Source organism: Trichoplusia ni, chromosome 7 (assembly GCF_003590095.1).
Source record: "Trichoplusia ni isolate ovarian cell line Hi5 chromosome 7, tn1, whole genome shotgun sequence".
NCBI lineage: Eukaryota > Metazoa > Arthropoda > Insecta > Lepidoptera > Noctuidae > Trichoplusia > Trichoplusia ni.
In genome coordinates this window covers 3,121,391-3,149,390 of record NC_039484.1, presented here as the reverse complement: position 1 = coordinate 3,149,390, position 28,000 = coordinate 3,121,391, and the positions used below count along the sequence as shown (strand labels likewise).

The 28,000-nt window shown below is 35.2% G+C and overlaps 2 protein-coding genes and 1 long non-coding RNA gene across 8 annotated transcripts; 2 read left to right on the top strand and 1 right to left on the bottom strand.

The window, feature by feature from the left end:
- Positions 1–12: 12 nt before the first annotated feature.
- On the top strand, positions 13–11,362 carry LOC113495818 (facilitated trehalose transporter Tret1-like). 6 transcript variants are annotated; one of them, XM_026874782.1, is made up of 4 exons: positions 13–259; positions 2,677–2,809; positions 9,265–9,400; positions 9,650–11,362. In XM_026874782.1, the coding sequence occupies exons 2-4, from the start codon at positions 2,768–2,770 to the stop codon at positions 10,984–10,986; spliced, it is 1,515 nt and encodes a 504-aa protein (XP_026730583.1). In that variant the 5' UTR covers positions 13–259; positions 2,677–2,767; the 3' UTR covers positions 10,987–11,362. The 6 variants fall into 6 exon arrangements, with proteins under 6 accessions (XP_026730583.1, XP_026730580.1, XP_026730581.1 ...); XM_026874779.1 differs by having other exon boundaries at positions 2,582–2,809; XM_026874780.1 differs by having other exon boundaries at positions 13–293; positions 2,582–2,809.
- A 3,407-nt stretch (positions 11,363–14,769) lies between these two features.
- Positions 14,770–16,517, top strand: LOC113496097. The gene is made up of 2 exons (XR_003400781.1): positions 14,770–15,428; positions 16,289–16,517. It is a non-coding gene; the product is annotated as an uncharacterized LOC113496097 (long non-coding RNA).
- A 213-nt stretch (positions 16,518–16,730) lies between these two features.
- On the bottom strand, positions 16,731–19,858 carry LOC113496096 (facilitated trehalose transporter Tret1-like). The gene is made up of 4 exons (XM_026875212.1): positions 19,650–19,858; positions 18,909–19,044; positions 18,264–18,409; positions 16,731–18,017 (listed from the first exon to the last, which is right to left on the bottom strand). Exons 1-4 carry the CDS (start codon positions 19,692–19,694, stop codon positions 16,830–16,832), a joined length of 1,515 nt encoding a protein of 504 aa, XP_026731013.1. The 5' UTR covers positions 19,695–19,858; the 3' UTR covers positions 16,731–16,829.
- Between the last annotated feature and the right edge of the window lie 8,142 nt (positions 19,859–28,000).

Genomic DNA, 28,000 nt, shown 5'->3' with positions numbered 1-28,000 from the left:
TCCTAACAAAGTGTGGTGGTTGACCCACCTAACCTAAAGTTGTCCAAAAAATTCCGTATAAGACAGTGTTTATTTGTTCAAAATATTTGAATTAATTCTAGAGATATGTGCGTGAATGTTAAAATTTATACAGTCGTTTTAGGAAATTTTCGGTCTTACTCGCTAAGTGGAAAATTTTGATGCGGTAGTGACATTTTTTTGGCTCTAACTTTGTGAAGTGTATTTTTCCCTGAATGGACATCTCGGAAGTCTTTTTTAGGTACTAATAAATATTAAGTACCGAATATACTGTGGTGAATATTTGAGTAAGGTTTTTATTTATCTGGAAGTTATTGCGTGAGACAACTTTAACCGGGCGTAATTGTGAAATCTCCCCATATTGCTTTGTTTGTCTCATCATATCTTTTTAATCCGTGACATAAATTATGGGTCGTTAATGTTGTGGGGATGGACTCTTACTGGCTTAAATCGCTGCTGCACTGGAGTACAATTACATTTTAGATGGGCAAGAGCATGAATTTTGTTTAAACTGGATCTTAAATATATAATACCTTATAAAAATATAATTGACACAAACATATAGCAATGTGTGTAATGGTAATGGTGCTATAGTATTATTCTATGGCGGTTAGAAATTAAACAAAGATTTATTTTTCTTCTATTACGTATACTCTTGCCTTCTGTATTAAAAATATATTAAAACTTTGAAAATGCCTTTTATTGACGAGAGTATTATCGTTTATAAAAATTTTAATAAATAATTTTCGATTTTTTTCTTATACATATGCAATTTAAATACTGGAGAAGTGCTGAAGATGACGTCATAATATTTATTCAGAAAAACATTTGAATTTGTTTGTTTCTTGACCCCTGACCCTTGAATAAAGGAATTCCAAGGTCCTTTATTTCGCAAGTAATATATACCTGCATTATAAGTTAAATAATTATTATCCTAGCGAGCAATAATATAACATATATGTTTCTCCTTGCAAAATATTCATAGCAGATATTTAATCAAGCAAAAGCTGTCCTCATCTATATTTGAAGCAATTTAATTCATGTTCATTTAAGTCATACTACCTTATACATATTAAGTACCTAACTGATTTTGTTGTGCTTAGCTCTAAAGCACTGATATACAAAAACCTCCCTACATTAATTTCAGCTATCCCGGTCCCTGGCTTCTTACTGATTCAATAGTAAGACATTCAATTTGCAGGGCCTTTTTTTCTTAGTCTTTAACATATCGATACTAATATATAAAGCTGAAGAGTTTGTTTGTTTGCTTATTTGAACGCGCTAATCCCAGGAACTGCTGGTCCAAATTGAAAAAATATTTTTGTGTTGAATAGACCATTAATCGAGGAAGGCTTTAGGCTATAAACCATCACGCTGCGACCAAAAGGAGCGAAGATACAATGGAAAAGGTGAAAAAAACAGGGCAGATATAAATCATAACTTATATCTTCTACCCACGGGGACGAAGTCGCGGGCAACAGCTAGTGTACTTATAAATTTGACTAGCTAAATTGTACCCATTCTCTTTAGGCGGAATTTTTGGGTTAATTCAATATACAGCCTATGTATGACACCCACAAATAACTTTGTTTCCTATTGATAAAGATTCGATTCGATCGGATCAGTAAGTACTTCCTGACAAGTAAGATAACTTCAAACTCTAATACGAAAGTAAAGACAAAAAAGATTAATGAAAATAAAAGAAAGAAGATAAAAGAATAGAAGCTTAAATAAAGATAAGTTTGTCATGTACAGAAGCTTAAAATCTTTACTTTGTACTGGTATAGATAGAGACTAAATCTAAAATTAACGCAGTCATAATATTAGTCAAAGTTATGCGCAGACGCAATGGATGCCCTCGTGATCATTTGTCTAGTATTAGATTTCCTCGTGTCCAGTCCTCAGATAGAGTCATCAAATGTACCTAACAGACAATATTAATTAAGATTTCTCTAAATGATTTTAATTGTAACTCATTAGGATCAATTCTGGGTGTGGGATCTCTTAGAAGTAGTGAAATAGCTTTTTATTATTTGTTTCGTTGGGGTGACATTAAATTTAATCACGTATCTTGTTAAAGAGCAATTTTGGTACTTAAGAGTAATTTACGTCAACTTGTTTTCGTTATTGTTGATGCCTATTTTTCTGCCCTGACCATATTGATACCCAGACGCAGATATTGCAAGTCAATTTCATCTGTATGATGACTGCCAGTTTACTTATGTATACATAAAAAAATTAATCTTTCAAACAATACCAAACGACCTGATTACAATAATACATTTTCATCACAAAGAACCGAGTTATGTAAAAGCTGGGTAGTGAGTTTGTAATGTACTGGATGACCCTGTAATAAAAGACACCACGACAAACCCACTTTAAGATAGCACGGTTTCGTACTCCACGACGTGTGTGATCTTACAAATGCGTTTTTCATGCCGCGCCAAATGTTTTGTGCATGTGACTTGAGTATTTGACATTTATCCCCCGCAACACAAGGATTAAATTCCTTACTGCAGTAGTCGTTTTTTTATTACTTCATTAAGACAATAAACCCCAACAGATAAACAAAAACCTTGCTCAAATACAAGCATGCCAGCACAACCACGTGCGTTCCGTATCAAAAAACTTAAGAATATAAAATAAATGTTATCAAAGGTATCAGTGATAATGTGCTCGAGTGGATCGCATAGTAGTGTTGACCTCCACGCAGGACGTACAAGTGTTAACTAATGTGATTCGAACAAAAATGGCGAAAAATAAGGGATGGATAACGCCGTTCAAGAAGCAGGTGAGATAATTTAATTATATTTTATACTAATTTAGATTTTTGTAAAACAAGTTTTATTTAAATGCAGTAGCTTTGGACAAGCATTTGTGTAATTTACAAACGCTTGTCCTGGGCCCTAATTCTGTTATTTACAGTGGCCGATGAATGAATGAAATTTGGCTTAAAATTACAATTTTCGTATCCTCTTAAGCATTTTTCTACACAATATTTGTAAATTCAGTAAGGGACGATATACTCAAGGTCAATACAATTAAGTTGCAATTATAGTAGGCATGGACAAATAGCTTAAAAGAATAGGAATAATTTCAAATTTAATCCAATTGCCACTCATTCATCGACCATTGTAAAATAGCAGAATCGGGGCCCTGAGTCTAGGTGTCTTTAACTGTGATGTGACTTGAATGTTTATGCAGCGGTACAAGGATTAAACTCCTTGGTGCGGAAGTCTTTTATTATAAAACAAGTACCCATGTGATGTTTTTAAAGTTATATGTCCTTTCTTTAATTATAAAACTTTTAGCAAACGGTGAAGGACGTCATGCTCAAAAAAACCTTGTATTTTGATCGAATATTGTAATTTATATTGGTCGGCATTGATCTAGTATGGTGTCGGTCAATCCTTCTATGCATGAGAAGAGGCCTGTGTCCAGCTGTGGGATTAAGTAATAATAAAATGGCTGGCTGAAATTATTGACACATTCTGGAAGTTTTAAATATTAGAATTCATAAGTTTTATTATTTTGACAGAATTAGTTTGGACATCATTTTTGACCAGCGGGATAGATAACCATACCTTTAGATAAAATCTCTTTTTGCATCTAACCAAGGAAAAGACGATTTCAATACCCTTGCACACTTGTGTGATATTTTTAGACAAGTAATAATCATCAATCAAAAAAATAAACAAAAAGTTTTTATTTCAAATAGGCCGTTTCTCAGGCACTTTTAAAACGTTACATTACTGACTCTAGTTGCACGGTTCCAAAGTGTCATAAAAAGGGGTATCATGTATTAAAGACGCTTACTCCGAACGGTAATAAATTATTCGTATCTTCAAGCAATTTTCCTTATGTCTCATTTAATATGTTTTTTATTAAAGCTATTAAACCTAAATAATAGTGCAGTGTTTTAATCAAATGTCTTTAATTATCGGCCTTGAAATATGTAGACGAGAAACAAAACTTAAAGTGATCATCAATACATATACTTTTTGTACTGCCAAGGTCATAATTTACGTATAAATACTTAATATTATAAATGCGATAGTATCTCTGTCTTGCTATCACGGCAAAACTACTGAACCGATTGTAATGAAATTTGGTACGGAGCCTAAAAAATGACGTAGGTAACTGGGGTCAGACATTTTTTGGAACGGACTACGGCTTTGAAATTTGGTTTAAATATGGTATACTTGAAGTACTATAATATGTGTAGGCACTGGTTTTTGGGTATTAAGATTTTAATGGAGGTTGGAGGGCAACCACCGCGCTCTGTGACAGAATTCCTCAGGGACGCAGTCGCGGTCAACAGCTAGTAAAGTTTTAGAACTGAGTCAAGTATCCTTGACTGGTTTTTCTCAGTATCATGCAAAAAGCACATCACATAGTGATGTAACTAACCCGTTACATGAGGAAATATTTTTGATGTAAGTATAGAATTTATAATTATGGCAATATTTGTTCGCAATTGCAATTTTGGAAAGTAATCAGATGCTGGAGTTGTATGGTGGTAGGGATTTGGCTGTAAAACAACAGAGATCCTCTCCAGTTAAGGCTCTTATCGTTGAAATCATTCATCCCAAGGAATAAAAAAGAAAGCTAAAAATCTTGTTTGAAAAAAATAATTAGGTGTTCGATTATTTAATCCTTGACAAAACTAATCTTAGAGCCACAGGGGGATTTAAGACAAGCATTCGTGGATCATACAAACTCTTTTTCTACACGGGGATCGAACCCGCGACACATAACTTCGGTGTGATGACCTCAACCACTCGGTTATTCGAGCACAAAAATGTTTAACTTACGTCCATGTAGAGGTTTATTTGCAAGTTTTACATAACATTATACATATTATACAATTCACGTCACGTATTTTTGTATAATATGATATTTTATATAATCAGCTGTTTATGAAGATAGTAGGACTACTACCATCTTTTTTCTCGTAAAGATAAGATTGTGAAAATCTTTTGCGAATGATAAAATGCCTATCAAGTACTTAGGAAACATTTGTTTTTTTGATATTAAAACAACTATTTGTTTTTCTTCTTGTACACAATGTCTGAAGTTTGACTATCAGTCTTCCTAAGCGGTCTTCATGATGATATTGAAGATAGGGAATCAAAGAAGGGCCTGTGCCCAGCAGTGGGAGGACCAAGGCTGTAGATGGTGATGATAATCGGGATATTTTATATAATCAAAGCTTAGTGCACAGGAAGTAGTTATAGTAACGTTTTAAAAGTGGCTGAGGAACGGCTTACTTGAAATAAAAACTTTTGACTTCATTTCTTATATCTTATACTAGCTGTTCCCCGCGACTTCGTCCACGTGGTTAGAATTTTCCCCGTTTTTTCCACATTTTCTATTGTATCTTCGCTCTTATTAGTCGCAGCGTGATGTTATATAGCCTATAGCCTTCCTTGATAAATGGTCTTTTCAACACAAAAATAATTTTTCAATTCGGACCAGTAGTTCCTCAGATTAGGGCGTTCAAACAAACAAACAAACAAACTCTTCAGCTTTATATATTAGTATAGAAGTATAGATAATGATATTATATTTTTTTCAAAAATAAATGAAGTCACGGTTAACCATAAAACTTCGCTATTTCAATATGTATGTGTTAATCGATATCTCAAAAAAAATGTGTTTCTTCCTTCCTTAAAATGCCATCATCCCTTGCTAATAACTTGATTCCTGGATAAGAATATTTTGGCACTCAATATCCTACGGTTAATCTCAAAACTTGATTCATTATTTTTCAAATAAAACGGCTACCTATGTATCCTAGTAAATAATCACAGCCGTAAATTACATCATAATGCACGCAAAACAATCATTAGCGTAACTAACCAATATCATAAACAGTGTACCCTATTACACCAACGTTTTGAATTCAAAAGTAAGCTCTATTACAAAGCACTAAAGTTGAATTTAAAACATTAATTCACATGTGTGTTTGAACTTTAACATATTAGCAAAACCTATGGCCATACTTGATGTTATTCAAAGGTAAATACATATTTTTTACATTAATGTACACGTCAATGTAACCTATACACATGGTCAATGCCTGTATCAGAAGCTTAATAACACAACTGATGCCGTTGTACGAGTGAGATGCGGCTATCTGTAGTATAGAGCACTATCTGTCTCATACAACGTCTAAAGCCCTTTGCTGGGAACGCCTAGTACAGCGTGTGTCAAGTAGATATTCTTGACATAGAACAATAATGATTTGTAACGTTGTACATTTTAATATCAAGGGTGTACTGGTTTTATTTAGAGCGTTTGGAAAAGTGTTCTTCTTAAACTTCCCATATAAAAAAACACCACGTTTGTTAATTCCGAAGGCATAAAGTTCTTAATGTATTTTTAATTCCACGATTTTCACTAACTGGGGAAGTAAGTATTAAAAAAAAGGGGTCCCGCGAATCCGGTACACCAAAATTTTGTAATCTTTTGTCTCGGGCGAATCTGCCCCTAAAAATATTCAAAATTGAAAATAGTCGAATCGACTACTAAACTAAACTTTCGAGCCGTTGAGGAGGAGTGCTATTACGTACACGTACGTATGTATAAAAAGTATTAAAAAAGACCTCTGGATATTTGAGTTCAAATCTACAACCTTGTCCATATAAATCCGATCAAAGCCTCCCAACGCAATAATTTAACGTTATATATTTTATCATACAGTCATTTTCTTTTGCTTTCTCAAAGATTGACAAGTACCGTGAAGATTGCCGTGTGACGAGGTTATATTTAGAGTAATTTTACAAGCTGCATACATTACCATGTGAAAAGCATACAAAAGACCACAGGTTCGGTGCCGGTGCCAAATATTAACGCGAGAATAGAGTACCATAACTAAATGGTTAAACAGTCAAATTGTTACTTCATATAGTTAAACCTGTAAACACCTCAAAACATTACCTGTAATTTTCAAAGTATTTTTGAGGTGTTTACCTCAAAAATACTTTGAAACAGAAATACCGGACTTCAAGGATTGCCATTTGTCTGAAATTATTTAGGTGACCGCGGGCCCGCGCGCCACACATCAAGAATGATCCCACGGGAATATAAAATCGGGATAAAAACTATCCCATGTGTCAATCCTGGCTTTAAACTATCCGTGTAAGTTTCGTCTAAATTCGTTCAGTGTTTTTTTGCGTGAAAGAGGAACAAACATCCATTCCTACAATTTTTCGCGATTATAATATAGGTAAGATAGTAGGATGGAGTTCTTCGAGGAACAATGCTAAATTACCTGGACGTTAACGTAAATGTATTTATATCATTCAGAACGACTGAGTAAACTACGGCTAAGGCCTTACTATGATATAATATTTTATTGGAATCGTGACAAATGTTTATGGCAAGGAGACAAATGTTCCGTCACGTTTACGGCGTACGTACTACGGAACCCTACACTCGTCTAATAATATACTAATTATATAAGTACTGATTCATTCATACCATCATGTGCTGAAATCACGCGCATCAATCGTCAAGACTCAAACTATTTAGGAATTCTACGCTGGTTTCCTGTGCAGACCGAAATATATTGACATTGTGGAAATCTTCTGAAAGTAATCAATTATATTAGCTTATTTCAGCTCAAAATAAATTCTAGAACTATTTACTATGCTGACTGAATGTGTACGGTAGATTTACTAAGCTAATTAAATGGAATTGCAATGAAATTAGACAACGATTTAGGATTATTTGAGATACTTAAATATTGAATAGTTTACATTATTCTTTGAGTTTTGTACCCAAAATGTATGCCAATTACTGAAGCACTTTCTGCCCGTCCGTCACTACCCATTATCTTATGAACCGCTGTCTTAGTTAGACAGTTGTCAATTTCAGAAAGTTTACAGAATCATTTTAAGAAAAGGATAGTCTTTTCAATAACCAACGACTGCACGGATAACCGAGTGATAAAGGTAACCATCGTGCAAATCCACTGTGCACGTTTCGCGGGTTCCATCCACGCGTAGGTCAAGCATTTGTGTGATCTACGAAGGCTTGATCTGAGTCTGAGTGTCTTGTGCACGTGACTTGTTTTTTTTAAATCCCTCGCAAAATAATACTTAGTGCAGGAGTAATTTAAAAATAATAAAATTAATTGGAATAAAGTCAATGAAACCGGCTCACATTTTATTGTTTCATGGGTGTTAAAATGTCACAAGCAATTGAAAAACTCTACAAAAACAGTAGGCATCAAAACTACAAGGATACAATGACATAATCAGCCGGATATTGTGATTAAACGTGTGGCATGATAGCTTATATCAGACCATCAGTGAGTATATTTATCAATAGACAGATAGGTCAGATAGCCATCACCAGCAATGCCATATCTTACGTTATGATGTCAATGTTACGTACATTATGATGTCAATGAAAGAGAGACAAACAAATTAAAGAGTTGCTCTCTTTACTTGATTACGTTTTTTGTAGCCACTGTTTGGAACATTCATATTTTTTGTAAAATAACAATTATACCAGCCACCTACGTCCCACTGCTGGGCTCAGGGCCCTTCCTGTATAGGGAAGGTTTGAGCTTTGATGACCACGTCAACACACTGCGGATTGGCGGTATTTGGAATCCAGGTTTACTCGTGATTTTTTCCCTCAACGATTGTCAGTGGCTTTGGATAATAGCTAAGAAAGTAAATATTACTTTGAAAAAAAGTAACAGGTGCCTGCGTGAGGATCGTTATTATTATTGTTGGATAGTTATTTGAATGGCCTTGAAGGTGCTAATTCGATATCATTGTATACATCTAAGTCATTAAGACGTATCAATGATAAAAATGATCTAACACCAAGACTTAGGATATGATATCTAGGAAACTAATCCAGTCATGCTTAATTGTATCTTTGAATGAGGACTTAGACCCTGATAAAAATATATCCATACATGTATATATACATAAATGTATCCACACGTATTCTATAAACTAAATAAAGAATTAAATATTTTTTTAGTCATTATACAGTTTTTGGACCGTTAAATAACGGAAAATGTTAAATTGGCAAAAATAAATGAGTTGAAAAAATATACAGAGAAGGAAAAAAAAATTTGACGCTACAAAATAATCTTCTCCTTTGCATTCAATAAAAACTGATATTGACTTATTGTCGAATCATCATTCAACTTTCAGGCAACATTCAGACGTAATAATGACTTTTAACTTCAACTAATACAGTTCTTTGATCATATTCCAGTGCTTCGTGACATTTGGCGTGTGCCTGAACATGGCGGCTCACGGCCTCGTCATGGGCTTCAATGCTATACTCCTGCCGCAGCTTAGACAACCAGACTCCATCATACCCATAGATGATACATCCGGATCATGGATTGGTAAGACATCTTCCCATCACTTTTAAAAGACCCCCTGACCTTAAAGATATAGAGATAACACCCCCTATAAACTATGAAGACCTTGTATATTGCAATATAGTTATTTAGGCAACTTAATGAAACACTAAATTTGGCAATAAAGATAGTTAAGCCGATTCATTATCTTAGAAATTATCGATATCTAATCCTTGTTCAGTCTATCTATTTATCCGATAACAAGTCATTCAAGTTGTAACTGGTTTTTTTCAGCTTCTATCATTGGATTTGCACTCGTGGCGGGGAACTTTATCGTCCCCCCCATCATGGCTAACTACGGCAGGAGGACTGCCAACATTGTGAGCGTCACGCCGCTCCTCGTCGGCTGGTTCTCCATCATCCTGGCGAAAAGTGTCCCTGTCTTACTCGTCGCGCGGTTCCTCCAGGGCATGGCTATGGGCATCAGCGCTTCTCTCGGACCCGTCCTCATCGGAGAATATACAAGCCCTCAAAACCGAGGAGCATTTTTAACAATGATATCTTTATGTATAGCAACCGGAGTGCTTACAGTCCACACTATGGGATCGTTCATGCATTGGCAAACGACTGCTCTTGTGTGTGGCTGTATAGCTTTTGTCGATCTCATAATTATCATTTACTCACCGGAATCTCCTAGCTGGTTAGCAGATCAAGGTAGATACGAAGAGTGTAAGCAAGTCTTCCGGTGGCTTAGGAATGAGGACGAAGAAGAAGAGTTACAGAAAATGATAGAAGCTAGCGTTATAGTTAGAGAATCTAAAGAGGAAGCTAATATATCTCAGTCTCTTGGTAAAAGAATAAAAAGTGGTGTCGTATACTTCAGTGCCACTATAAAGAAGAAAGAGTTTTACAAACCTATTTTTTTAATGATGCACATTTACACTTTAGGCCAGTGGGCTGGTGCTAATATATTAGCCGCATATACAACAGACATTGTTCATAATATTATAGGCACAGAATTTAATACAGCTCTTTTGATCATTACCTTGGACAGTCAGAGAATTATTTCAAATGCGTTAGCAGTCTTGGTTATAAAGAAGATTAATAGAAGAACGATGTTGTTTTCAACCGTGATTGTTAATATAATTTCTTTCTTGGCTACAGCTGCTTATACTTACTTTAAGGGGCAAGGCACTTTACCGCCTTTCCTTGACCATCCAGGAGTTGGAGTAGCTCTTATCCACATCCACATGTTCACGATCGCAACTGGAACTGTACCGTTGCCTTTCATCATAGCTGGAGAAGTGTTCCCTCTAGAATATAGGAGCTTAGCTGGTGGTATTAGTGTTCTGTTCCTTTCATCCAATCTGTTTATAACAGTCAAAACTGTACCATTCTTCTTCGGTACCCTGGGAATACATGGAGCGTATTGTATTTATGCTGCTGTAGTTGGGTATTGTCTGGTGGTAGCTTACTTCTTCTTGCCAGAAACTAAAGATAGGACGCTTCAGGACATTGAGAATGAGTTTAGAGGAAGACCTCTGTCACCTGATGAGGTGAAGTCTACACAATCTTTGGCTTCATGGAAACTGCATAGTAAGGACAGAAGATGTAGCAGTCCTGTCGTTTAAATTAAGTTCCATTTTACGTCCTGGTTGAAAGGAATCTTACGCATATTTAACTGTTAATAATATTTCAAGGATGGCTTCGAATGTGTGATAATAAATCATGTTTTAAAGCCAGTCATGTATGACAGCGTAATTTATTTAATTATTTAAGGTTTTAATATATTATGTCTTGTGATAATAAATCTTCCTATTTTGAATACTGACACAGTATTATTTCATATGATATTTTTGATAAAAGTTATGGGACACAAAATTGTAAGTAATAAGTAGATGTGTAAATAGCGTTTGACAATAGTAGTATTATTAATTAAGTAACTAATTTATGAATAACCTGTTAATTTAGGTTAAGTTCACAACATAATAAAGCAATTTGATATTTTTCCTGCGTTTCCTTACAAAATAATTCGTCAATAGGAGTACTTAATAGTTTTCCACATAGTATGTTCAGGGCTTTCTCAAGGCCATGTTATTGGCCCTATCCATTCTGGATTGTCTGTATAATATTTTAGTTAAAAATATTTATGCAATACACGTCATGAGTACTCTGTTGAAGCATGCTTTAAATTTGAGACAAGCATTTCGTATTAGACTAACTTTCACTTTTTATGAGTTTTAACTTAGCTAACTATTTACTCTATATGCGATAAATAATTAATTTGATACAAGTAGTGAGCGATACTAAAAAGTTATAACAAAATGAATTATGATTAGAAAATAGGTGAATTAGTCTTATACTAATACTAGCTGACCCAGCAAACGTTGTTTTGCTTAGTGAATTATTACTAGTTGTATGTATTTTTTAATGCCACATTAAAGAAAACAATAATTTTCGTGCAAAAAATGAGAAAAAAAAATTAGGGTGGGCAACCTTTATCACTTAAGGGTATGAAAAGTAGATGTTGTTCTATTCTCAGACCTACCCAATATGTATAAAAAAATTCATAAAAATCGGTCGAACCGTTTCGGAGGAGTACGGTTACTAACATCGTGACACCAACCCCAAGTACTTACCATCCAATACCAAGTACTTATCATCCAACACCAAGTACTTACCATCCAATACCAAGTACTTACCATCCAACACCAAGTACTTACCATCCAACCCCAAGTACTTACCATCCAACACCAAGTACTTACCATCCAACACCAAGTACTTACCATCTAATACCAAGTACTTACCATATACACCAAGTACTCACCATCCAACACCAAGTACTTACCATCCAACACCAAGTACTTACCATCCAACATAAATGTACTTACCATCTAACACCAAGTAAATACCATCTAACACCAAGTACTTACCATCCAACATAAATGTACTTACCATCTAACACCAAGTAAATACCATCTAACACCAAGTACTTACCATCCAACATAAATGTACTTACCATCTAACACCAAATAAATACCATCTAACACCAAGTACTTACCATCCAACACCAAGTACTTACCGTCTAACACCAAGTACTTACCATCCAACACCAAGTACTTACCATCTAACACCAAGTCAGTAATATCATTATAAAAACTACCAAATAAGATGCAGCTGTTTAGCTAACGAATTATGCAATGCCAAAAAATGTGTGTCAAATAGATAAAACAAAAGTAAGAACAAATAAAACCGAATTAATAGCTAGAATAAGTTAAAATGCCTTAAGTATGTACTAACCTCGTTCCAAATTAATACAAATAAATACAGAGTACTTAGATATCTCATACCTTAGACAATCCGTTACATGAAGAAGTGTATATAAAAAAACAAGCATTTAAAAATAATAACTATTAAAATATAAATAGGAAAACTTAAACTACACGAAAAATAATATTTAGAGAAGATACAGTTGCAAAGGGACGTCTTGAAACAAATCTTACAGAAACCAAGGCTAATAATGAGAAGGATGAACTACACAAGGGTGATCCTAATGGTGGTATTAATTACTTTGATGCATTGTCAAGTAGCAACCCAACAGGAGATAACATCAGAAATATTCAATAAAATAGCAGGACCTATGGGGAACAACTTGAAAACTGCTAACGATTTATTTCAGGTATGAGTATTCAACGAGTATGATTTTCCTTTTTTTTTTTAATTATGTTGCTTCTTGAACACGGAGTGTTGTCGTAGGGTCTACGCGGATCTGTTCGGTTCTTTTCTATCTGTTTCTTTGGAAAGTCGCGTTTTACATAAATTGATCAGTTATCAATGTATGTAAAATGATGCAACGTTGACGCTGCGATTACGCTAATTACTTCGGCTACTTAGCCTAAGACATTTGTAATATTAAAGTGCACTACTAAATTCTTATCCATGTAGGGTAATAGTCAGTTTTGTTTATCTAGCTTCTTGATCTGGGTTCTGGAAGCTTTGGATACAATGAAAACCATTACCAAGTCGTTCATCAGTAGCAGATATTTCTTCAGCTGATTCTTGGTCAGCTATCTTTAACTCGCTATGTCTGGGTATCTACCACCCCTTAATTTTAGGCTATTGCAGTTGTGAAAGCGAAACGGCACGCTGCTTTTAAGGATCTACATATGCACAATTAAAATAAGTACTAAAAACTATTTTGATATTTAACTCTTTCTAATTTTTGTTTCAGGCGTATTTATTTGTTGATTGTCTTCTTCATCGGAATCGCAACGATCCCTACCATACTATAATACGTCTACTTGGGCTTTGCGACAGAAAGGGATTACTTAAAAAGGACTCACCTATTGAAAAAGTATCAAATATATTGACTAGGAATTGATAAACATTATTTATGATATTATTTTTGTGAAGAGTTTTAAGAGGATGATGTGTCTGTTTTTTTTTTGCAATAAGTTTCTGAGATATAACAAGATCAAACGTGGAATATTCTTCCAATAAAACTGTTTAAAAACATATTTAGAGATGTTTTAATAAAAACGAAGTAAACTATGACTGTGGTCTTATTTATTGTTTCCGTCAATGTGAATTATTAGTAGATTAGCTTGGCAGGATAAAATAGACACAAAATATTAATTTTAATCCTATTTCAAACTTTCGTACTTTTTTGTCATAGCTAAATAGACTATCCGTGCAGTCTAAACTGCAAAATGGCATGTGTCTATTTTGTAAGTTCAGGTTATTATTTAGCCACTAACTCTGACAAGCACTGAGGCCTGAAATACGTTTAAAAACTCAAAATCCAATCCACAATTCCACATTTTACCCCCACGAATCACTAATTCGAGGATTTTACCTCTATGTTATAAATGATTTATCAACGACAGTTTACTCACACGTTTTCTCGGGATTGCATGACTGGTTTCACCTTCAGTTTCACCCAATATGAGACCTTAATTGGACTGACCTCTAGTGCACGGTAATATTATCTCTGGGTTAAACCATTATTGATAAGCATAATACTTATATTATCATCCAAAAGAAAGACATGACGTCACTTAATTCAGTGACCTTGTTTAAAAAAAACTTGTTCATGTGGCTCGTTGCATTTAAAATACGGTCCAAAAACGACGATTTAATACATTATTATCGAAAACAATTTGCTTTTATTATCCTATTAAATTAATGATGGCATATAATGGCCTGTTAATCAGTTGCATGAACAAAGAAAAAAAAAATTCAAGTCCTGTTAGTGGAGTTAGCTAGAAAAATATTTTTTACGCCATATGTTTGTACTTAATAATTTAAATCCAACAAACTTTGTTTCATTAAATAGACAGACACTAAACGCATTATACCAATTTAACACAAATATGATGTAGGAAATAAATCCACAATACTGAAACGGAAACGGGCAGGACATATTTTATATCGGTCTAATGTCGGAAGACCAATTCAACATCTGAATGGATTCCCCAGAACCAACAGACTACAGTAGCTTAGTTAACTTAGTCCTGTCTAGGGTTTGAATTTAATCTTTGTATCATCAAGTTAAAATCTCATTTGAAACGTCAAGATTTACCTCAGATTATTGACTGTTCATAGGTGACCTACCTACGAGCGTCAATACAATACTAAATACACAAGATTGTAAAATCATGCATCATACAACCTTTGAATCGCATTGTAAAGTTTGGGAGGAGTACGGGATTCCCGATCAGAGAAGGACGATAATTAAGTACCAAACTGCACAATGTAAGCCTTACAAACAAAAATTTCGCAAGAAGCCAATCTGAGGCATATTTAAGATAAAGTCCATTCATACAATATCGCAGTAGCAAACGATTCACATCTGAGAGACCACAAGGATCTTACATAAGAATTGCATAATACAATCAATAAGAACAATAAGTTTATTTAAATAGCAACCAACAAACTGCGACTTGCAAATGTAAGGCGGATGTAATTAAAATAAAACCAAGTTTATGTGAACAAGTTATAAGGTGATGCCGAGGCTTTATCAAACAGTGTGTCAGTGAGAGTCGAACAAGTTGAAACAAGTGCATCAAGTCAAGTAAGTAACGTTACTTTAAGAACTGCTACTATAATAGAGTCTTTATAACAAATATTTTTGTCTATACGTAAATTCTAGCTGAGCGAAAATCAGTAGGCACCTAAAATTTTACTATTTTATGGATCGATTTATATCGTAAATTCGTTACAATGTTATTAAATAGGCGATCGGCGATGAAACGTGAAAAATGTTGTTTTGTAGTTTCACCAGTGCACGATGCACAGTGCAATGACCGAAAATTGTGTAGAATCCAGTTTATTCTGACGTAGAAGTATTATGTAAAAAACAATAGACGTTCTGAGTTGGAGTAAATGTTTAAATTATAATCTAAACGAAAAAACTCCTATTAATTATAATAGTAACTACCTTTTAGTATTACCTAAACCTACCTCTTTTAAACATATTAATCAATATATTTTATGTCGTATCAGTGCTTTATTGCGTGCCATATTTGTCGAGTACAATAGGAAAACGATCATCGGAATTGCATGAAGTTCTTAGGGGCGTACCTCCCTTAAAAGAAAGAAAAATAGTATATCTTTCTATCATTACAATTCTAGAAAGTTGTAGACTGCTGTCTCTCTACCATTCTTTTTTTCCGGATGGGAAATCATTAAATGACGTCTCCCACTTTGGGTTAAGCGAAAGGGAGTTTCAAACTTTTACCGCCTAAATAACATGAGTGGACCATGTTATTTTGCCCTTTCTAATGCGCCCGCTTCCCCGGTAGGCATCGGCCCCTATAACCTCCACCATCAGTATTACGATTGTAACAGCCTCACTTGAAATGGTAGTAAGAACCCCCCAGTTCCGATCAATAACTTTAATCGATAAATATTATTACTTTATTATTTCTACAGTTATCATGGAGAGCATCAGTCGCAACGTGTCCAGGATCGTCTTCGTTCTGGTGGTGGTGCTATGCTGGTTCAGCGCCACGGCCTTCAGGAACAGCAGCCGCATCAGCTCCAAGTTCCGGCCCAAGGTCAACAGCACTGTGAACCTTGACTGAATGGACTTCTACGTCTGAAGCTGAACTGTCCTCAACAATTTTGATAACTCGTGTTAAATAAAGAGTTTTTAACTGTTTTCTGTTTATTTCATTGTATTTTTTTTGGCAAGTACAGCATCTGCATGACATATAATTGTCTGTTTTATTATTATAGAAGCACTGACATTTTTTGAAATAACTACCTACTATAATCTATTATCAAGTCTCAAGCGATGATAAGTTAAAGGAAACCGACAGTTAAGTTGAACTGAGAACATCATATAAAAAGGAACAAAATTAAAAGACATTAATTAGGAAATAAATAATTTTACAACCACATGAACATTAACTCGTAATGACATAGCTGCAATAAACTACTTAAAATAAACTTAAGTATAAATCAACAAAACCTAGAAGGGTATAGGACTACTAGGTCTTCTAGCCGACATTCTTCTCTTATACGCTATAATAGGGTCTGCCTGCAAGGACTGTCTGGCCTCAATCTCCTCTGGAGCCAGCGGTCTACCTCGGAACTCATCTTCAATCTGCTGCAGAGTCCTATCCTTGGTCTCTGGCAGAAGGATCCAAATCACCACCATGCAGTAACTGATGATCCCACCATACACCATGTACGTACCGTGCATGCCCACACTGTCAACCAAGCCCGTGAAGGTTTTGAGGACGATGAAGAATGTGGCGGAGAAGGACGCGAGACTGATGGTGCCTCCAATACTTCTGTATTCTAGAGGAAATACTTCTCCTCCAATCACATTTGGTAATGGTAGCATCCCTGTAGCAACGGCAAAGAATTTCAGATTGATGAGTAGAACTGGTATCCATAAAGCATCGTATGGTAAAGTTCCTTGTTGTTTGAAATACACGTAAGCGGCGAGAGCAAACTGAATGAAGATCGAAAGGCCTCCAGTAGCGAACATCATGGTCCGTCGCTTGAATTTGTTGATGGCGAAGACTGCTAAGGCGTTGGATATGAATCTTTGAGCTCCTAAGAAGATCATCCAAAACTGAGCGTTTACTTCTGGGCCCATAACCATGCCTATAATCAGTGTAGAATAGGCAGACATTGTAGTACCACCTGCGAAGTTTACTAGTACATGAGCATGCATCATCAAAATGATGGGCTTGTAAAACTCCTTTTTTCTAATCGTAGAAATCATGTCTTGAATTTTATTTGTCTTTCTTCCATAACTCTCTGAGATTCTTGCCTTTTCGAAGAGTATTCGACCATGAATCATTTCTTCTAACTCTTCATCTTCATCGTCACCTCTTAGCCAGTGGAAGACTTTCCTACAATCTTCGTGTCTTCCTTTGGTTACTAACCAACTGGGTGATTCAGGGGAGTATATAGTCATTACAAGGCTAACAAATGGGAAGAACACACAGACCAAGGCTGTCTGCTGCCAACTTAGGAAGGATCCTATAAGATGGACGAAGAAAATCCCGAAGGATTGGGATAGAGATACTGTGGTGAGGAAGGCTCCTCGATTCTTGGGACTGGCGTATTCTCCGATGAGGACGGATCGGAGAGGTGACAGCATTCCTATTGATAGACCTTGAAGTATTCTCGCGGCAAATAGAACCTGTAAGCAACAAGAACTGTAAATAAAAGAGAAGAGAAATGTCAAGCGATTGTTATATCGCATTGAAATAGAAAACTTTAAATGTATACCAATAATATTACTTTCGATTACATGACGTGATTTTAAAAGTGTCAGTTCAAAAGTTTTTCAGCGCTAACAACTTCACCTAAAGGATGTCTGATTGTATACGAACCTGGTAGATAACTGTAAAAAAAACCTTTAAATAAAGCAATAATTTCCATTTACCCCGAAATTAGTAGACATCGGAACTATGAACCAGCCGATCAGGTTAGGTATTGTGGCTGCGTAGTGCGCCATCTTCCTGCCGTACCTCTCCATGATAGGCGGCGAGATGAAGCTCCCGACCAGCTGAGTGATGCCCAGGATTGAGGCTGCGAAAGAGTAATTAGTATTTACTATTTACTTGGTCTTTGAACTCTACTTTAATAAACATAGAGTAAAAGGTAGGTAAACAAAAGTCCTAAATGCAATCGATTTAAATTGTTACTTGTATCATTACATTTTGATCAGTGATCGCCAGCCCGCAGTGTTCAACGATCAATGCTGAAACCTTCCCTATCAGCAAGAAAACCTGTGCTCATCAGTAGGACGTATATAGAATGGTATCAGGGAACCCCATTAAAAAATACATTAAACAAATAGCAAGATAAATAATTCAAACTATTATTTATTTTATACCGCTTCACTCACGCGTATTTATCGGGATAACACGACTACTTTTGGAACAACCCGGAATCCTTAATCATGAGCTGAGTCAAAACTTTGACTCACAACCTCACTGCCGCGTCATGAATAAGCTTCACGAAAGTTTTAATAGTTCAATCTCAATTCAAAAGTTAATTAGGCCCTTAAGTACTTATGGGTACTTACCAATCCATGATGCAGACACGGCATCTAGTTTGAACTCGGAGTTGGCGAGTTGCAGCTGTGGCAGCAGGATGGCGGGGTAGCCAATCACACACCCGTGCCCGATGATGTTGCTACCCACGGATGCTGTCACGAAGCACTGGAAAATGTATTATAAATATTAAGGACTGTTATAATGCACGGTTATGCAAATAGAGGTCACCCGGTCCGTCGAATCCGTACGTACTTAAATGCTTTTCCTACGCCCCGCGACACAAAGATTAAATTTTTCAATGTATGAGACGTTTTTATACGAAATGTTGAATAGGGTAGGGTAGGATAGTGTATTTTTGAAAAACTAACCATAGATATTGACAAGAACTAGCGACAAAATAAATAACAAAAAACAACAGTATGAAAATAAAATACGTAAGTCATGAAATAAGAAAGGCTTTGACAGTATCCTACTCGTAATATTACAGACGTTAAAGTTTGTAAGTATGGATGGATGTTTTGACACTCTTTCACCCAAAAACTGAACGGATTTGGATGAAATTTTGCCCATAGATAGTTTATATTACTGTATTAACACATAGGAAAGATTTTAGCCCAGTTCCATGTTCTCTTGGGATCATTTTCGATATGTATCGGGCGGAGCCTTGACAAAATCTTGGAAAAATGACAAAATGCCAGCTCAGCATATTATAGGTAAAATATATGATGCCAGTATAGTTGGAGTTAAAAATAGAAAAATACATTACTTACTTGTTTTAAAAACGGCGAGTATCTACTTCTCTTTGATGTCGACATCACAAATTAATTTAACACTTATTTTTTTTATTATCCACCTATGTCATGACATGTTTCGTTGGATAAAGTTTTTATTTCTAATTGTTAAATAATGACAATAAAATATTAAGTATTCGCAATAATTCTGTTGTACTGTAGTTATCTTTTATCAAAATTGTGTGGTTTATTGTTGAGCTGAATATTTTTAGGGCTTATCTACACAGTATTCATTATTAATGTATTAATTAATAGATATATCAAGAACTAACTACTCATAATAGAAAAAAACTCGAATCTTCAAAGCAAATGATTTTTTTGGTGTTTGAATTCGAGAAATCTGCTTCTATTACGATTTTTTTATTTCGTCAAGTCATGTCTTATTTGACATTTTGATTGAAATACTAGACACATATTCTTATCTTAATATCAGAATTAAATTAAAAAAGAAACTGCCTTAAGGTTTGCGAGAGGAAGCTTGTGAGTTGTGGCGTAATGCTTTCGCAAAAGTTATACAGAAAGGTGACGTCATGCGTAAGTTTCATTCGTTGCGGGACAAAATAAAAAATATAATATACGATGGAAATTCAAATGAATATTATCATCATCCCTATTGTATATACACGGCTTTATAAATTTTGTTTTAGTTTTAGTTCCAAACTTTAGGTTCTATAAATTACGTTATCTGTTCGTGATAAGGACAGTCTCGTGGTGACAATAAAAGAAATTACTATTCGCTACTATCGGTAGTAGTATCTCATGACGTTGTAACAGGATAGGCCGAAGGCAATGACCAAATAGGAAAAAGCATTTGAGGCTGTGTTTAGGATATAAAAAAATAAAGATGTAGAAAATACATAATTACGTTTGCTCTATGCGGATTGCTGATTAAAAAAAAATTACATAATGGTTAGATTATGGATAAAATTAAGAGTCTAGAGGTTTTCCAGTGGTAAAAAGCTACTGACTTCAAACCCACACGGCGTGGGCCCATTCGGATTAAGGGTCTAGAGACCATTTCTCTAGCAGTGAAAAGATAATAACTTCAACCGTACACGGTGTAAACTTTTCACCTTGAAACTTTCAGCTACAGAACCCATAGTTACGTAATCCCTCGCGCATATCACTCTGACTGGTCTAATTCCTGTAAACAGTTACTTCTTGATGGGTGACTACACCACATATTAATCTGTTAGCTAGTCGGAAAACAGGTTTCCCTCTCCGCCAATAAGTTTCAATAAGATATAAAAGGCGAGGGTGCTGTCGCTGTGCAACTTTAACAATCTAAATTTAAGGTTACCGGAACTTAAATTAAAAAATTAATAACACGTTTGTTTCACACTCTAACTTTTTTGCTAGTATAATTATTTCGAGATAACACTACAATGCTCCTCAATACTACAGTAGGCACTGCAAAATAATATGATCCTTCGAAACTTTCACGCACTTCACAGATGACGATCACATCATATACTTAAATATGCTTCAAGTGTCGGTACCTTACACAATAACTGACTATTTCATAATGTATCAATATAGTGTCAAGTTACAAACGTGACCAGTCCATAATATTAAGCAAATAAGTAAGAACCTCGACTTAACTTTGTACAGACCTAGTTATCAATTGGTTCGTCACGATTATTTTGTTCCTGGGATGAACCAGAGCTGATCAAATGCCAGTCTTACAGAAACCGTTCCGCTAGGAAAAAGGAAATGGACAATAACAGAAAAAAGGAGCAAAGGGCGACAACAAAAACGCTGTTAAGATGACCTAAAGAAAACTGTTGAAGAATGGATGAGAATCGCGAGGGATAGTAAATGGAAATTTTTGGATCAGGCCTATGTCGAAGGACAAGCTGGGGTAAGAAATACCGATTCATAACAAAATTGTAAACTCAGCAATAAAGGCTTGCTTTATTTTAAACGTTCTGATTATTTTTTAATGTAAACAATGTCCTTATTTTCAGATGGAATTACTTCAGATGACCTCTAACCACCAATCAAAGATTTGTTGTTGCAGTTTAGAAAAGGAAATGCCGCTCTACGCCTTCTGCTGCGCTGTCACGATTCCATAACAACAATAATAATATTGCTCGCGGTGTGTTCACACACTTCACTTTATAAGTACGCCTGCGGCATTTGTTACAGCAAAATAGTCTAGATGTGAATTTCTCCTTGATTTAAAATTAACAAGATCAATGATGTGTGGTATGATGACGAAACGTCTTCGTTTTTATTGTTTTTCTTTCCCCCAATAATCCTAGTTAGTATCAATTTGAAATAAAAGCATGAAGACATGAAAATTCTGCGGTACTTTGAAGCTAGCTTTGACATATTTTTCCATATAAATCCATGATTCCAAGTGGCCTAGGATGGAGAATGGTCGAAGTATTTTCGGCAGGCCTTTACTTAATTGGGGACTAGAAAGTGTTGTATGAGTTTTCTACAACACAAATTCCCAGAAAAACATTAAGCTAAGTAAGAGTAAGCTTGTATTGTATGAAGATACTTTATTTTATATCGTAGTAGTGTTTTAGTCTAACTCCTCGCTAAGACATTTGTATCTCAGCTGTCCTTGACATGTAATTAGAAGTTGATCATTTGTGATCATGACACACTTCTCCACCGCGACACTTTAATTGAGATCGCTAAACATTCTGGAGCACATGTGCTCTATTAATTTAGGTCATCTCGTCTAAGAGTCTGTTATGATAATAACAATTGCAATCAGGAATTTTCTAGATTTGTTGGTTTAAGCTGAATGACATAACAATATGGTTTATGCACTATAAAGAAGATATATTATAGGCAATAGAAGCTGGACCGATTCGAATGTTTTTTGTATATGTGTAGTGTTGTGCCTAGATGATTTAGGTTCGGCAGAACGAAGTTCGCCGGAACAGCTAGTTTCCATATAAAGAGATTGGACAATAATTAAAATAGGCCGAAGATGACCAGAACCAATAGGGAAAGGGAAGCAAAGAGAGATGCTTCGTCCAGCTGTGGGTAACACCAAGATTGGTAATGGAATATAAGATTTAAGTTTAACTACATACAAAAGGACTCTCTGTTAGACTTAAATCCCAGAATGTGTTTTAATCATCTAGACTTTTCATTGAATAATTTTGTAGTATTTTTAATAGAAAGAAATAAATAAACTGGTATGTATTGGATAGTTAAAACTAATACTATATGCAAATGTATTTAAATTCGCATACCTACAAAACATTATAAGATTCCTGCTCAGGGAAAGTGGATTCGATTGCGCAAGAGTTGATCAGTGATCATTAGTTACGTACAACTACGAACTCATTGATTAAAATATCGATAAAATTCGAGTTAGGCAAATTTTTATAGATATTATTGTTTTTATTCTGGTGTAAGTCTCGGAAGGAAAAGTCTACTGGAAAGTAGGTTGGATAAGGCTGAACTGATCAAGACATAGATTGATGTCTTCGTAAAAAAATAAAAATGTAAAAAACGTCGCCCCTGCAAAAAACATATCCTCATATCCAAACATACCCAGACAAGAATTCGTAGAGCACATAAACTCTTGTCCTATGCGGGGATCGAACCCGCGACGTTACGCTCTCGAGCTTGGTTTCGGCGCAGCTAGCTCAAATACTAGGCTGTCCGTGACGAACTTATAATAAAGTAAGCTAGAAAAATAGAGAATTCATTCATGGTTGAGTGACACAATTATTTACATTTATTGATATATATTCAGTATTATTTTTATTAAAACACGTAACTAATCCACGCAAAGATGATCCTATTAACAGAATAAATAGTTTGAAGATATCTATATACCTTTGTCACAAGTCATTATAATACGTTGACGATAATTTATCGTTTTATATTCCATAAAAGATTAATCCGACCATAAACAAGGATAACTCATCTCGTAACAACTGCACGCAAACGTGATCACTTTGTCTATGCATTACCTATTGTTTATGATCTGAGTACTTTAAACAATAACGCATGGCCGTAGTAATATTTTGCGCTGCAAATATAAGGTAGGTATAACCCACTAATATTATATACGCGAAAGTTAATATGTAGGGATGTTAATTACTCTTCCACGCAAAAACCACTGAACGGATTTTGACGAGACCTGGTACGCAGATAGTTTTTAACCTAAGCCACAATTCTGCTATTTACAATGGCTGATGAATGAATGGAAATTCAATGAAATTGGTAATATTCGTATTATTTTAAGCATTCTGTCAACACAATAATTGGAAATTCAGTTCGGGGCGGAACACGGAATATAATAATAAAATGACAATTGTTGTGTTTCCAAATCCTTAAGAGAACCAATGGCAATTGGATTAAATTAGAAACAGAAAAAGGTTTCTAATTTAATCCAATTGCCATTGTAAATAGCAGAGTCGGATTAACACAGGATATTTTTCCAGATTTAATGTTTTTGATGTGTAGCGAACAGGCCAGCTTATTTAACGGCAGTCCTCAGGTTGAGTGTGATTGGGCTAAAATAAAATTATCTAAAACCTCTCTTCTGTTTATTTAATAAGAGACTAAAATAAATAGTCCTTTAGGTGCGCCGTAACTTTAATTTCAAATACCTTATTAAATTACTAAGTGCTAAAGGTTAACAAAAACTGGCTTATATTATATTTAGCCAGACTAAAATCCTTGGGCTACATTTCGGCCTGATTTATTCAGTAACGGTCGAGTAGGTTAGCAGGCAACATTACGACCTCGTCGCATAAGGATCCGAATCTTGGCGGAGAATGCCGAAGTTTACCGAACGATCGAAATGTTCTGAAATAAATTGGAGAGCTCCACTTTTTTGATCTTGAATTTGGAAGACGCCACATTAGCTCTGGAATTAGTTACTGCAGTCAATACTTATGAGCCTTTTCCAGATTATGTTGGGGCCATAGAAATCTAAATAACAAGTTGTTATTTAGATTTCTATGGTTGGGGCTTTACAAGGAGCGACTGGCTATCTGACTTCCTCACCCTTTACCCCTTAGTGGTTGTCAGATTTTCAAACTACCTGCAACCCCTGTCAAAAATGAAAATGAAATATTTATCGAGTCAATGTCCCTTCATGTTACGCAAATAATTAAAAACATACTTACTATAACAAAGACATTACCTGTGTATTCGGTTGAAATGGCATCAGAGTTTCAAAAGAAAAATAAAAATCTTATAAAACCACCCCTAATATAAAAAATAATAATAAAAATTCAATATTAAACGTAGTACTTAAATAGAAGTAAAACTAAGAATAGTAGCAAAGGCAAGGTGTCTATTTCTCTCACTATCCAAAAATAAAACTTTCTTGAAACTTCTTTTTACCCCGTTCCCTATCAATCTAGATCGCGATCCCCAACCAAAATCAATGATCGCGATCTAGATTGAGTCAAATCAACAGATGTATGAGGTCAATCTATTTTGTGCGTGCGTTGCCATAAGTCCTTGTCTTAATTGTCAATCGTAAAACATAAGATGATCGATTAATCTTTATTTGAACTCTAGTTTCTACTGACATTTTAATTGCGAAGCATTTGTAAGTCACGCAAAAAATGACCACGTGTAAGTACTTAAGAAGCAAGTATTACATCATAGTGAGGGTTTGTGTTCATTTCCCACGATTACTCTAAGGGGCTCCTTAGAGTAATCGTGGGAAATGAACAAGGCTAAGGCTTTACATAAGGTGTAAACTGTTCATCTTATGTAACAATTAGCTGTAATTATAATTATTGCCGGATTTATTTTTAAACGGATTTTTCCCGCAGTAAGGATTAATACCTACTTATGTCGCGAGGGTTTTTTAGAAACATTTAATATCACATGCACAAAGACATCCAGACTGAATGCAGGCATTGGTGGATCACCCAAACGCTTGTCCTACGTGCAGAATGAACGAAGGGATCGATCTATCTAATTAAGGAAAGGAAAGTGCTGGTCTTTGATCATTAATTAAATACTTTTAGAAAGCTGACAGTCCAACTTAAATTCCCTAGTATTTTTAAATCTGCTCTAACTTGTTACACATCCACAAAACAGGTCACTATGCCCTTTGTCCGTTTATGATACTAAGTGATGATGCAAACCAATCTGTAGTGTCTGCTGTAACGCGAGAACGTTAGCATATCTAATTACAGTCTAGGTTTAAATAAAACAAATTGTTCGTCTGTTCGGATGATTAATTATCAATTATAAATGAATCTAGTTACGATGCTATCGCTTCTTGGTCTCCTTTGACAACAAGGACCGACTATCTCATGTCCATCTCAGTCTAAAATATCGAATGGTCGACCAGATGCTAAGAGGGCAGGTTCCGCTGCCCAAGACCCAAAGTGTAATTATTTTAGAGTAACTTCTTGTCGTGGCTTCGCATTGACTGCGTGGATGACAAAGCAGACACCGCAAGCTCACCCTAGCAACACTTAATTAAACACATAATATAAATTTAAACGAAATGTAATCTTTAAATTAACTCTCATTTAAAATACAGGGACCTAGCGCTAAGCACTAGACTAGATTGTACTCCGCGTCGTTACCCTTTGTCAGATACACTGACAAACGAAACTACAAACTAGCACACAAAAAAAAAACTCTCCAAACACAAATTTTTTACTCATTTATTTATTTTTGCATTTTGTTGCGTCAATGAGTAAGTATTAATTCGGGATACGAAGTAAGTCCATACCACATTTCATGTAAATGTTCAGCCCCTACTAAAGCTTGTAGAGGTATCAAATACTATTAACGGACATACAAACAAACTGACACACTTTCGATACATTACTGTGATGATTCATCATTTTTTTTATCTGACTAAGTCTATGGAAGCAAGCTCTTGATATTTAAGACCATACCTAAGTAGGTATGTTAGTATCTTAGTATATACTATTGTATAGACTGGAACAGTCTAGAACGACTTGATTACATTGATTGATGATCACCCGATATTTGAATACTAAATGATTAAATTGCGCACGCGCAGTGAAAGTCGATACGCCAGCAATCTGTCAGTCTGACAGACGAAATTTCTATTTCGTTTTGCAGGTTAACATGGCTTCCTTATCTGTTTAGATGAACACTTTTGATAATTTAAAACGACGGCTAAGATGTGTTGAGTTTTTTTTAAAACTGCAATATATTCAAAGTGCCTTTTAAGCAAGTTAATTATTTTAATTTCAAGGTCAAACGCAGAAAGCTTTAAATTGTATTTTGAAGTAAATTTTTAACTTCTCTCTTTCAAAGTAATACTGCACTGTGAACAGGGACGTGGTTTTTACCACACGCATTAGACATTTGGTGACCACATCCTAGAATGACTCTTTAACCATAATAATGGGTACCTCTTTCACGAGTATTAAGTTAAAGATGTTCACTTACAAAGGCGCGGAAGGAATCATTTGTTCCCAGCCTTGCTGGGGGTGGACATGCGAATATTAGTGATAACAAATTAAATTACTGACGTCATTTAATAAAAAAATAAAGTGTCCAATAAAACGTGACGCAAATCGAATAAGAAGCGTAAAAAGTTAAACAAATAATATCGGAAGACATGATAACGGCGCCTGCGATGTTATAATAATACTATTGTAGTTCGGTCAAACTGAATTACGTTAGAGGAGTAGATAAAACATTAAAAAATATGCATGTATTAAAAATATCATTCTTCTATGAGAGTATGATAAAGTGCAAAATAAATTTTCACCTATCTGTGTAATAAGTTATGTACATTGACAGTTTAATGAAAATGAAACTCAAGAATCGGAAATACATGTATGTACCTATGATGGTATTTAAAAGAGTCCGTTGTGACACCTAAAGGGTAAAAACGGAACCCTATGACTGAGGCATCGCTGTCTATCCGTCTGTTACCAAGCTGTATGTCAGGAACCGCGATGTTTTAAACCGCGAATTGTTTTATAACATTATACATATTTACGAGTAGACGAAGAAAAAAAATATCGGTCGCTGTCACCAGACTCAGAGAAGCGGACTAGATAGATAGATATAGATATTTACGCACTAGAAATAACATTAAATATAATCCAGTATCTAACTGCCCACTCAGACCGAATAATCGCCAAACATTATCAACTATTTCTCACCGCCTATCAAAAATGACGCAATCATCTCCAACTTGTCAATAAGATTGAGACAAATAAGTTTGCCTTGATAGTGCGCACGCGCCGGTACGTTATCGATCAATTATTGTGAAGTGCGTTTATCATGAAACTGTTTGTGTGACTACTGGGAATGTATTTGTTTTTATCTCATCAATGCGTCAGTCATTTGTTTTTTTCTTAGGTATTTTGGCGCCAACTGTTGGCCTG

Bases quoted from the DNA above. Each gene is read 5' to 3' on its own strand.
- LOC113495818 (XM_026874782.1), top strand. From the start codon at position 2,768: ATGGCGAAAAATAAGGGATGGATAACGCCGTTCAAGAAGCAG. The intron at 2,810-9,264 runs GTGAGATAATTT...ATCATATTCCAG, and splicing joins TAACGCCGTTCAAGAAGCAG to TGCTTCGTGACATTTGGCGT. The intron at 9,401-9,649 runs GTAAGACATCTT...GGTTTTTTTCAG, and splicing joins TACATCCGGATCATGGATTG to CTTCTATCATTGGATTTGCA.
- LOC113496096 (XM_026875212.1), bottom strand. From the start codon at position 19,694: ATGTCGACATCAAAGAGAAGTAGATACTCGCCGTTTTTAAAACAA. The intron at 19,045-19,649 runs GTAAGTAATGTA...TACATTTTCCAG, and splicing joins ACTCGCCGTTTTTAAAACAA to TGCTTCGTGACAGCATCCGT. The intron at 18,018-18,263 runs GTAAATGGAAAT...TGTTGCTTACAG, and splicing joins CGATGTCTACTAATTTCGGG to GTTCTATTTGCCGCGAGAAT.